This window comes from Microcebus murinus, chromosome 1, assembly GCF_040939455.1.
Source record: "Microcebus murinus isolate Inina chromosome 1, M.murinus_Inina_mat1.0, whole genome shotgun sequence".
In the NCBI taxonomy this organism is placed as follows: Eukaryota; Metazoa; Chordata; class Mammalia; order Primates; family Cheirogaleidae; genus Microcebus; species Microcebus murinus.
Window position 1 is genome coordinate 63,229,235 of NC_134104.1, and position 12,000 is coordinate 63,241,234.

General features: G+C 37.3%; 1 protein-coding gene across 7 annotated transcripts in view; it reads left to right on the forward strand.

The window, feature by feature from the left end:
* The first annotated feature begins 1,976 nt into the window (after window positions 1-1,976).
* The window catches only part of STXBP5L (syntaxin binding protein 5L), a 346,530-nt gene continuing 336,506 nt past the window's right edge, over window positions 1,977-12,000 (forward strand). For 5 of the 7 annotated variants that reach the window (XM_076001837.1, XM_076001841.1, XM_020287216.2 and 2 more), the window contains exons 1-2: window positions 1,977-2,132; window positions 3,257-3,456. In XM_076001837.1, the coding sequence (XP_075857952.1) occupies window positions 3,265-3,456 (192 nt within the window). In that variant the 5' untranslated portion in view covers window positions 1,977-2,132; window positions 3,257-3,264. Of the gene's footprint in view, window positions 2,209-3,256; window positions 3,457-12,000 lie in introns of all 7 variants that reach the window. The other 2 variants (XM_076001852.1, XM_076001840.1) reach the window with 2 other exon arrangements.

Here is a 12,000-nt window from a genome sequence, read left to right on the forward strand (position 1 = left end):
AGACTTGCTGATGAAGGGAAGAAGGGCTCCTAAATCTATTACTCTAGATAACAATTCCTAGTCAATACAGAGAGCAACTACCCCCACCCCCAAGCAAAAGCCAGTGATGAAAAGAGAAAAGCAAACTCGTTAGCTTTAGTTGGCACCTAGGCTACAAGGTGAGCAATGGGGCCAGGAAGAAGAGAAGAAAAAAGGTGGGAAAAAAGAGTAAGGATAAACATACCTACTGTTAGGAATCCAATATAGAATTTGGAACCCTACCAAGATCTAGTTTACACCAGAAATAGCATTTGTTTCTATGCTTATTTTTATGCCTTCCAAATACTTAACTGTTAAATAATAACCATTAATAAACCACCTGTTCAAAACCCTTTAAGTGCCTATTATAAGTGAAATATCGTGTGAGGTGCTAAACAAGCTAGGAGTAACATACAATTCCCATGCCTGTCTTCAAGAAAGTTACTGTGTAGCTGTAGCAATGAGAGACTATCAGTCAGTATAAGGAGTCACAAAAGGAGAAAAACAGGCATTAAGTACTGAAAAATTCAAAACAAGAAGGTGAGCATTGAGCTGTGGATATGAAAAGCTGAGCTCTATTTCCACTATTTCCTTGCTATGTCCTTTAAGTCTCTGGAGAGAGAGAGAGAGAGAGAGAGAGAGAGAGAGAGAGAGAGAGAGAGAGAGAGAGAGAGAGAGAGAGAGAGAGAGAGAGAGAGAGAGAGAGAATAGCAGAGAGGAGGAAGGAAGGGCAGGAGGAGGGTTAAGAAGGAAAGAAAAAGGAGGTCATCTTAGATGTAAAACAATATTTAGAATAATTACCAATGAGCTCCATTGTGACGCCCAAATTGAAGTCTACAATTAGCTATGGCCCCCTGAGCTGCCCTTCATTTCATAGACAAAGACATCTGGATCCAAATTTTCCCCAATTCAACAGCATGTCAGGGCTCAGAACCAAATCTTCCCATCCTGATGCAGTTTTATTTATTTTTTTGCACCAAATAGTGCATCTTTCAAATTGCTTATTGTGACTCACAGAAAAAGCTTAAAATACAGGGTGTCCCAAAAGTTGCCATACATAGGGAAAATGGGAAATTGTAGCGAAATGTACCTTTATTTACAAAATATTCACTACAAAATTTTACAAAAATTTTTCCTTTGTATGGAGATTTTTGAGACACCATGTATAATCTTGACAAGGTTTACTAAGTGAGAAAAATGTTTCTTTAAAAATATTAAATATCTTTGTATATGTGAAGATGAGGGGGAAGGAGCAATTCTACTTATTAGAAGGAACAAGGTGAGCAATCAATTCCTTAGGATCTGGAAGGCTATATATTCCCAGTCTACTGAAATACAATTCACTCTGGCAGGGATGACTCGTTAAGCCATAACTATTTCGTAGGGGTTAATCACAGATATAAGTTGAGTGCAGGTAGCTGGGCAATGAGGGGACCCAATAGATGCGCCTGAACAGCGGGAAGAGGATCACAGAGGTGAAAAGCTGAACACACTTGCCTGGTTCACAGTATCGTCCGGTGCCATACCCAGGGCAGTGCGCCCTGCAGCCTCAGACTCTAGGCGCTCAGGTTCGCACGCTTGCGGGCATTCTATTGATTCACACTTGCGTCCTTCAACAGGTAGCGCCAATTACAGCCCCCAGAGCACGACCCCCCCGTGCACTGGCCAATACTGCTGTCGATCAAAAGCCTCACCTACTTTTCTAAATTCTCTCCTCCCCCTTTCATTGGCTTTACCTTTGGCCTATCGGCAAATTTCTTCCGCGCTTCTCTACCACAGAGCTTGGCCCTTCCGAGTCTAGGATTGGTGCCGAAGCTACTCCCGCCCTTTTACGTCCCGAGCACTCCGCCCCTTTCACCGCCCCGCACGGCAGAGGCAGAGGGGGCGGGGCGAGCGAGGGCCCGCTCGGGGGCGGGGCTTGCCTCCCACGGCGGGGGGGCGGAGCCTGTGGCGGAGCCCGCCTGCTCGGTTAGGACCTCGGAGAGCGCCCGGCGCCGCGACCAGAGGGACTGGAAGAAGCAGCCGGAGCCCGGCTGGACCGACGCCGGCGAGCCCGCCTCGCTCCGCGCCCTCGGCTTCCCAGGCTGGCAGGCGGTTGGTGGCGTCTGAGGAAGGTGCCTAAGTCCGGGGACGGATAGTCATCCCTTTGGGACGCCGTCGCTGCCGTCCAGCCGTGGCTCCCTCACACCTGTGTGTGTGAGAGCGTGAGGGCACCCGCGCGCGAATGCTTCTGTGGTCGTGTTTGTGTGTGTTGCGGCTGGGCGCGCGAACGTCTGTGTGAGGGTGTTTGTGTGTTCACGCGTCCACGGCGAGAGCCCCGCGCCTCGGCGCTGGGCCCGGGGGAGGGACGGCGGCCGCGGCGGCTGTGCGCGCCCCGCAGGCTGAGTCGGGGACTCGGCCGCAGCCGTCGCCGTCGCCGCCTCACGTCCCCCCTGAGAGCTGCCGCCGTGCTGCGGGGAGAGCGGACGGCGGGCGGGCGGGCGGGCGCAGCGCGGCTGCGGACAGGGGAGGAGGGAGGGGGCGGGAGATGGAGGGACGCGCGGTAGAAGACGGGGCGGCGGAGGGAAGGGGAAGCGGAGGCACGAGTGGAGGCACCTGGCGTGGCCGCGCGCCCCTCCCGTCGGCTGTTGCCGTGGGCCACTCGCAGATGTCCTGAGGTCTGGGCTGTTAGGGGTGGGGAATCAAGGCCTCTCCCCCGTTTCCTATGGAGGGAAAGGGGGCGATGAAGATCATGGGGGGGGCCTGGAAGGTGGTGGCAGAGTAAATACCAGCTCCCTCCAACATTGTTTTTCCGAAAATAGAATATTCTGAGCTGAGCATTTAGAAGAAAAGCCCGCCCTTAGGAGAAAGGCAGTCTTGGTCTGTTGGACTCTGGTTTGATTGTATAATAACGATGATATAATGCTAATGACGATGATGACACTGCCTTTTATTTTTACCCCAGTGCTGATAAAGCGTAGCTACAGCTGGGGCAGCTTGAAAATCTGATTTATGAGGAGGGAATACTGTTGCTTTTGGAGTTGTGTTTTATTTATCTATTTTTTTTTAAGGATACGCTTTTTAGATTTAAAATTTGACGAAATGAAGCCTGACTCTTTTTTCCAGTCGATTATAGCAATACTCATAAAATGGGGACTGGCTACTACTGTCTTGATTAATGAAAAGATAAAGGCTTTTGCTCAGGTATAATTCCATGTATTAAGTCACCCCTTTCCCCGTTCTTTGAATTTCTCAACAGTGTTTAAAATGAAGAAGTTTAATTTCCGAAAAGTTTTGGATGGCTTAACTGCCTCCTCTCCTGGCAGTGGTAGCAGCAGTGGCAGTAACAGTGGTGGCGGGGCTGGAAGTGGTTCCATACATCCAGGAGGAGGGACTGCGGGGGTTCTCAGAGAAGAGATTCAGGAAACCCTGACTTCAGAGTACTTCCAGATTTGCAAGGTACGTTTTGAATTGGCTTAAGGCCTATTATTTCTTTATTATATGGTTGTGAGGAAACAAAGGGGAAAAACACTAGAGGGACTGGAAATTGTTGAGATGCCAGGATCAAAGAGAGTCTGGTGCAAAAACTCCTGTTGATAGATGAGTTTGAATTGTTAAAGGTATTTCAGGCATCAACTCAGCATCAACTTAAAAAGCAATGATAGTTTAAGGGGGAAATAAACACACATAAAAAGTAGAATTTGCAGGAGTTCCAATAGTGGACAAAATTTTTAATATTTATGTATAAGTAGGAAACTGAAGGAGAAAACAGTCATTTGGTTTCCTGTGTTGTCATTCAGAGAAACTAATTGTGATTTTATTTCACTGTTCAGTATAAATAAAGCTATTAACATGTTGCTGGAATTAAGTAGGTAATAGATAAATGTCTATTTAAAAGGGTCCAATGGCATTGCTTTAAAATTCTGAATAAAAACACCCCCCAGATTCTTAAACTCTTCATAAATACATAAACAAATGCAGAGGTTTAATACTTGGAAGAACTTGTATTTAATAATACTTGTAAGAACTCAAAATAGCCAGTGTTCTGGTTTAGTGAGAAAACATTTTAGGTAATTATACTTTGATTTTGAACTTCTAATGAATAGGCAAAAGACAGTTTCTGATGGGAAGAGAAGACTGAATTTACAAAACAAGCATTACATTAATGCATAGAGATATTGTTATACTTTCTGATGTAGAGTGATTTATATAATTTTATTGTCCTTTCTTGGGGATGCCTTGGAATGTGCTTTTGACCTACTATATGCAATAAAAAAGCTACTAAGTCATTGATGTGATAGAAATGAACATAGTTTTTAAATGTGTTTTACTAAATAAGAAAAAACAGAAAACTTGTGAAATCACAGAAATTATCACATTTTTTGACACTTCAAGTTTTAAAAAAAATTACAAAAATTATTTTTGTACTAATCAAATGATATATAAGTTTCAATCATTGCCTCAGCCTCTCTTTCTAGCAGGATCATTATTAAAACATTAAACCTATAGTTATTTGTTTACATAAAAGCAAGTTTAGGCTTGATAAGCAAATTTAATTTTAACCTACCCTGTGAAATTTGTATACAATAGTCATTTTTTCCTCAATATGAAGTAATAGATATTCTATAAGATTAGGGAAAGGCTTAATATTGGTCATGAGATGAATGTATAAAAGAGCATAATGTATAAAAGAATGCATAAAAGGCCAAATTTGAACTGCTATGCATGGGAATTATGCCCTAATTTTTAAATTTTTGACATATTGCTATTTTCATTAAGATTCTGGAAGATTCTGGAAAAAATTTCCAAATTCAGTCCATGGATGTGATAGTGATACAGGAGAATTTTAGTAGAGGTAAAATCGGCATAGAAAACAGACTGCTGAAGCAGAATGGCATTGGGCTGTTGAGGTTGTAAAGCTGGTAGGGAAGGTTTTAAATACAAAAATTTAAATTTTCAGGGAAATGGGTAAATGCAAGGGGGGGAAATGGAATAAAATATAGCCATCTTCCTATGTATTCAGACAAGAGATGGCCATAGGATGTGGCAGAAGTTAAATACATACTACTTCAAAAACATACGGCATGGTAAGAAGAGCATTAGCCTAGGAACCAGGTAATTTGTGTTTTATTTAAAGCTCTGCCACTTGGCAGCGATATAATCTTAGGCAAGCCATTTATCTCCCTTGAGCCTCAATTTCTGCATCTGTAGTATAGAAATAAGTATTTCTGCTCTCCATAACTAAAAAAGAGTTATTGGGATGATCAGACAAGACAATAAAATGAAGGCAATGTGTAAATGGAAAGGGTGATAAAGTGTTATTGTTAAAGTTTTAAAAATCATATGTTCATGGTAGAATGAATGTAACCAGTGGGATATAATAATATTAGGTTATAATTTTCAAATAAATCATAGGCATAGATAGCTATGTAAGCTGTGCACTAATAGTACTGAAGTCTTACTAAATGCAGAAAATAATATGGCATCTTTGGATAGGAATATATTTAATTTTAAAAAGTGGTTGTATTACTGTATTATAGGTTACCTGGTTTATTATAAAGTATATAAAAATGGATTAAGGAAATTCCAAAATTAGAACTGTTACTGAAATGGGGACTTCATTTAGACTCACTGATTAAATGTGCAAAGAACATTCTATTCTAAGTACAAAGGAGTTGGCACCTTCTGGGTACTTTTACCTTATCAACATGACCAAAATTAAAATATAAATCAAGACTCTACTCTTTTGAAAACTATTCTCCTCTTTATCATCTGATCAGTCTCTATTCTGTTTCCTTGCTATTTCCAAAATTTGTGTCCTTTTCTCTATTCCCCCAGTACTTGTTCATTCCATCATATTTTCTTGCTTGGTCTCTTGAACTCACTTACTAACTGATCTCTTCACTTCTTGTTTTACCTTATTATACTTCATTTTGTTATAATAATGGCTATTTTGGAAATATAATTTTAATTATGTCATTTCCCTGCTAAAATTTTATGTAGGTTTTTCTAGAGCAGTGATGCTCTTTAAACAAAAGTCTTATGTGAAACTTCAGCAAATAACATTTATTTAAACAAAAAAGTGGTACTTTATTGACATACATTTATTTTATAAATTGTAAGAGTAAATTATACAGGCAACCAATACAAAATTTTTTATATTCATTTTTTGTTGTGCAGTGTCTTCTATAGGTAGGTAGTAGGGTATTTATTAGCCTTAAAAAGTTAAAGTATAAAGCTGCACCCTTCATAATCAATGACATATCTAAAAGATGTTCAAAACCACAGAAATGACAGAAGCAGCTTTGGTTCAAGGTCAGCAAAAAACAAATGAATGCATTAGGTTACTGTAATCTGTTTAAAGTTCAGTACGTATGCATTTGAATGCCCATGTTTTTCAGGTATCTGTGAGATACATGAACTGCTTTTCCTGAACTTGAATTCTATGAAACACAATTTGAAACCACTGCTATATACAATAAATTTCAAACTGCTTAACTTGGATTGTATATAGTAGTTCCCTTTAGAAGGAATTCCTGTTTACCCTTCCATTCTCATTTCCTTGATTCCCTAGGCATACTGCATTCCCTGAAAGCACCATATTTTCTCATATCTCAATGCTTTTACTTATTCTATTGCTTCTGAGTAGAATGTCTTTTCCATCTTTCATATAATTGGAGAACTCCCAGTTACCCTTTACTTCATAGTTCAAACATCACCTCCATGAGACCAATTCTAACTACTGCCTTCTCATTTATCCACCAGGGTTATTTTATTTTATTTTATTTTTTCCTCTTCTCTGTTTTCCTATAGCACCGGTATATAGCTATAGTGTGAGCTTAGCACCTTCTTGTGACTAAAATAATTAAAAAAAAAATCTATTACTACTATTATATGATGAACTCTTTGAGAAGTAAATTTTTTTTTGGCGGTGGTGTTTTGTTTTGTTATCATTGTTAGTGTGTCCACTACCTAGCAGGCTAATTGTTCTCAATTCTGGCTGAGAGATTTCCAATACAACCCCTGTCTTAGAGGACCAGAATCTCTAGGGATGGGTCCTAGATACTTGCATTTTTTTTAAAAGGCCCCACTGGAGATTCTGATATACAGTCAATGTTGAGAACCATTTATAATAGGCACTCAGTATACTTTTTGAATGCATGAAGCAGCATTATATATGTATGGTTGGTTGATTAATTGAAAAGATATTAAAACAGAAAGCTATTAATAGTAATATATGTAAGCATTTAAATATACATCAATTTATAAATCACTTGATAAATGACTGAGATATTTTTGTTGAGTATTGGTTCTCTAATTGGAGTTCTGTGTGGACTTCGCTTCCATAAACCACCCCAAATGCATATGTACAGTTTTCAGTTTTGGTTTATTTAAAGTAGAGTAAGAACTTACATGCTTTTGAGGCAAACCAAGTGTCAAATCTTCTAGATTATTTATATAGTCCTGTGGCTTAACAACAGTGGTACATTGTAAGAAATGCATTCTTAGGCAATTTTGTCATTGTATAAACATCATGGAGTGTACTTACACACACCTAGATGGTATAGCCTACTATATACCTAGGCTAAATGGTATAGCCTATTGTTCCTATACTACAAACCTGTACAGGATGTTGTATTGTATACTGTGATAATTGCAACACAGTAGCAAGTATTTGTGTATTTAAATCTATATAAACATAGAGAAGGTACAGTAAAACACAGTATAAAAATAAAAAGTGATGCACCTGTGTAGGGTACTTATCATGAATGGAGCTTGCAGGAGTGGAAGTTGCTTTATTGAGTCAGTGAGTGAATGGTGAGTGAATGTGAAGGCCTAGGGCCTAGGGCATCACTGTACACTTTTTTTTTTTTATTATTTCGGCATATTATGGGGGTACAGATTTTAAGGTTTCAATAAATGCCCATTTCCCCCCCTCCCCCCAAAAGTCTGAGTCTCCATCATGACCATCCCCCAGATGGTGCACATCTCACTCATTATGTATGTATATACCCGCCCCCCTCCCCCCTCCCACCTGCCCAATACCCTATTACTGTAGTACCTATGTGTCCACTTAGGTACTACTCAGTTAATACCAGTTTGCTGGAGAATATATCTGGTGCTTGTTTTTCCATTCTTGGGATACTTCACTTAGTAGTATGGGTTCCAGCTCTAACCAGGAAAATATAAGATGTGCTATATCGCCATTGTTTCTTAGAGCTGAATAGTACTCCATGGTATACATATACCACATTTTATTAATCCATTCTTGGATTGATGGGCACTTGGGCTGTTTCCACAGCCTTGCAATTATGAATTGTGCTGCTATAAACATTCGTGCAGGTGTCTTTTTTGTAGAGTGTCATTGGATCATTTGGGTAGATGCCCAGCAATGGGATTGCTGGATCAAATGGTAGATTCACTTGTATCGCTTTAAGGTATCTCCATATTGCTTTCCACAGAGGTTGAACTAGTCTGTACACTTTTATACAACTGGCAGTGCAGTAGGTTTGTTTACATCAGCACCACCACAAACACAAGAGTAATGCATTGCATTACATTGATACAGTACCTCTAGGTGATAGGAAATTTTTAGGTCCATAAAAATCTTATGGCACTATCATCATATATATAGTCCATCATTGACTGAAATGTCATTATGTGGTACTTGACTGTGTATATATATATATGTATTTATATATGTATATATACACACACATATATTTTCATCTCTATAGTTAACTGACCCACACCTAATTAGGCTGGGAACAGGAGAATGTGGGTATTTAATTTATTTATTTTTAGTTGTTTTTGGTCTCTGTAAGTACATTCTATGATGAATGTGGGTATTTTAGCTAGAGAGTAGTTTACTAGTTTTACACATTCAGTGGACAATTAGTATCCATCTGTACATTTTACAAAGAGAATGGAGTTTTTGTTAATCTAGGAAGTTCATTAAGTTTAAATTAGTTTAGAGAGCTTCATCTGTAAGATATCCCATTTGACTTTCATAATAATCATGAAGCAAGGCAAAAAGTGTGAAAGTTTTTATTTTACTGGTAAGACATTTGAGGCCAGAGAATTTTAGTAGTATCCTGGATCTCCAAGTTGATAAGAGATATACCTTTAACACTCTGTTCTTTAGTTTTTAAATCTATTACTTTTTGTTTCATCTTTCTTATTTTTCTAGAAAAAGCAATATGATACATTTCTCAAGAAACATAGAGATTTTGAGAAGGTAAAGACTATTCTATTTACTCTTCCTTCAAACTATATCCTTAAAATGATCAGGTCTTTTCACTTCTACCACTGGTATTCTGATCCAAGCTTACAATATGTCTTGCCTGGACTGCTACTCTCTAGCCTTCTCAGTGGTCTCCCTGTTTTCATTAAGGCCTCACTACAATCTTATCTCATAATAGAAGAATTATTTTACAATTTAAATCATATATTGTTCCCGCTCAAAATTCTCCAATGGCTTTCCATTTATCTTAAAAATAAAATCATAAGTGCTATTACATCTTAAAAAAGATCTGGCCCTTGACAAAATTTTATTTTCAACTGTTCTATTAGTCTCCACAAGCTACATTGGCCTTCTTGCTGTTTCAAAAACATGATTCCTGCCTCAAGGCTTTTGCATTTGTTATTCCTTTAACTGAAATACTCTACTCACCACCTTCCCAAATAGTTACTTACTCCCTTCACCTTACTTGCTTTTTTCACATTTTTCAGTTCTTAGTTCAATTGTTACCTTCTCCAGAGAGGTCCTCATTAACCACTGCTTATCCCCTTTACTCTCTACACCTATCCTGATTACATTTTCTTGGTAACACTTAAAACTGTCTGTTACTAAATTATATATTTATGTTTTGTTTGTTTCTTCCATTAGAATATAAACTCCATGAAGGCAAGGCTTTATTTTATTCTCATCTGTTTCATCAATGTATAGAATAGTGTCTACCACAAAGAAAGCAGTCAAATATTTGTTGAATAAATGAATGAATAAATAACAGCAAGGAAACTGATAGTGGTATGTTAAGAGCAAACTAGATGTTATTTTGAACATCTAGATGTTCATAAGATGTTATTTTGAACAGCTTCTTGGAGATACTTTTATGAAATGAATTTTATGTCACATAAAGAGAAGGAAATCATCCAGTGAAACAATGATACCACTTTTGGAACGTGGTATTTAATTTTCAAACATATGTGCAAAGGAAGATTGTAGAAAGATTCAATTAAATTTATTTGAGTTTTTATTGAGGAAGATATTAGGAACCTTTGTGTTTCCAAATGATCTTTCTGGGGGAATAGTTCAGAAATATTAGATTGACAGTGATGAGCACATGAATGTTCTGGACTTAACAAAGTAGACAAAAATAAATATATCGTCAGAACCAAATGACACAATCCCTAAAGTTCTGAATAAACTCAAATTAGACAACTCACTATTCATTAATGTTTATAAGCTGTTTTTACAAATGGTCATGATGTCAGAGACAGTAGGTAGATAGCTAGTATAATTTATGCTGGGAAGTTGATTTATAATCATTATCTTTATACCAGACATAACATCAGATCTTCCTAAGTAAATACATATAAAATTAGAAACATAGGTATGAAGTGTAGAGAGTTGGGCTTTCCAGGAGACTGGAAGCTGAAAGGAAATTAAGTGCCCAAATATTCCTCAATACTATTTCTTCCTCAAGATTTCATGGTATCCATAATCCCCTGAAATTACATCATTTTAACTGAGCAGTTCTGTAGCTGAGATTAGTACAAGCCCATGATCACAGTTTCACATTTCTACAGTTTTCATCCATAAAAAGAATGATAGAAGATTCCTTGAGATGTGTATACGTGTCTCATTTCTATAGTTATAAACTGGTAGAATAAAAGGTAGTATGGTTGACACGGTAGGCTAACAAATTATGGATATAGCATCTGACAATGACTTTATGATCTTGTCACCAAAAAGGGCAGTAGAGGATGGACATTATAAAAAGTGGTAATAGAGCCAAACCAGGAAGAATTAAGTTACCTTTGTTAAGACTGGTATATTACAAGCTTAAGAACCCAAACGAGTTAAAATTAAAAAAAAAATTTAAGAACCAGAAATCAAAGCCAGATTATTCAGTACTCCAGGTTCTCTGCTTTCTTTATCATGAGAGCATAAAGGTGTAGGGTCAGACTCAAGTAAAGGATTATAGATATGTACAAAGTATGTTTATAGATTTTTAAAGTTACCATAGAGAACAATCATGTTTTCTCACAAAAGGTCCTTTGGTACTAGTATTTGTCAGCAAATTGGGTTGTTGGTCTCATTTAGTATGTCTCAATATGGACCTACATTAAAATCTTACATAATTTCCAAGTATGCTTATCTATAGGATTATTACTAGTGGTTAAACAAAATTCCTATTTCTTATGGTTTTGGTGAATTTCTGTAGACATCCTTCTGTTTTCACTTAAAGATGTTCCTGTGAAAAATCATAGGATTAAGTTTATTTTAATAATAGTGTGATTATATTGATTTCCTACATTATAGTTCTATAAAACCACTTACGTATTAGTTTAACAGCAATAACTTTGATTATATCCTTAAAGGTCTCAAGGAGAAGCCTTGCTTTAAACTTCTAAATTGAGTTTTATTTCCCATAAGAAAAACCTTCAGCTTTTTATTCCTACTTAAGCGTTAAAATAGTTATTGTTATAAAAGCTTTTGTTTGTAGTGAGTTATTTTCTTTTTTAATTTAATTTCATTTTAATATTTTAAAGGCTAATATTAATATGTATAGTAAACTAGTGTTTTTATTTAAAAATATAAAGTATACTGAGTAATCACTCCTAATTTATTAAGTAATAATAAAATTTATTTATAAGGACTAGTAGAAAATCAGTGATTAAGTTTCAGAAAGCCAAAAATAGAAATTATATTTAAAGGATTTAGAGAAGGTAGTTGTAAAAGAATAGAATATAAGACCTCCAAAAAGTACATAATAG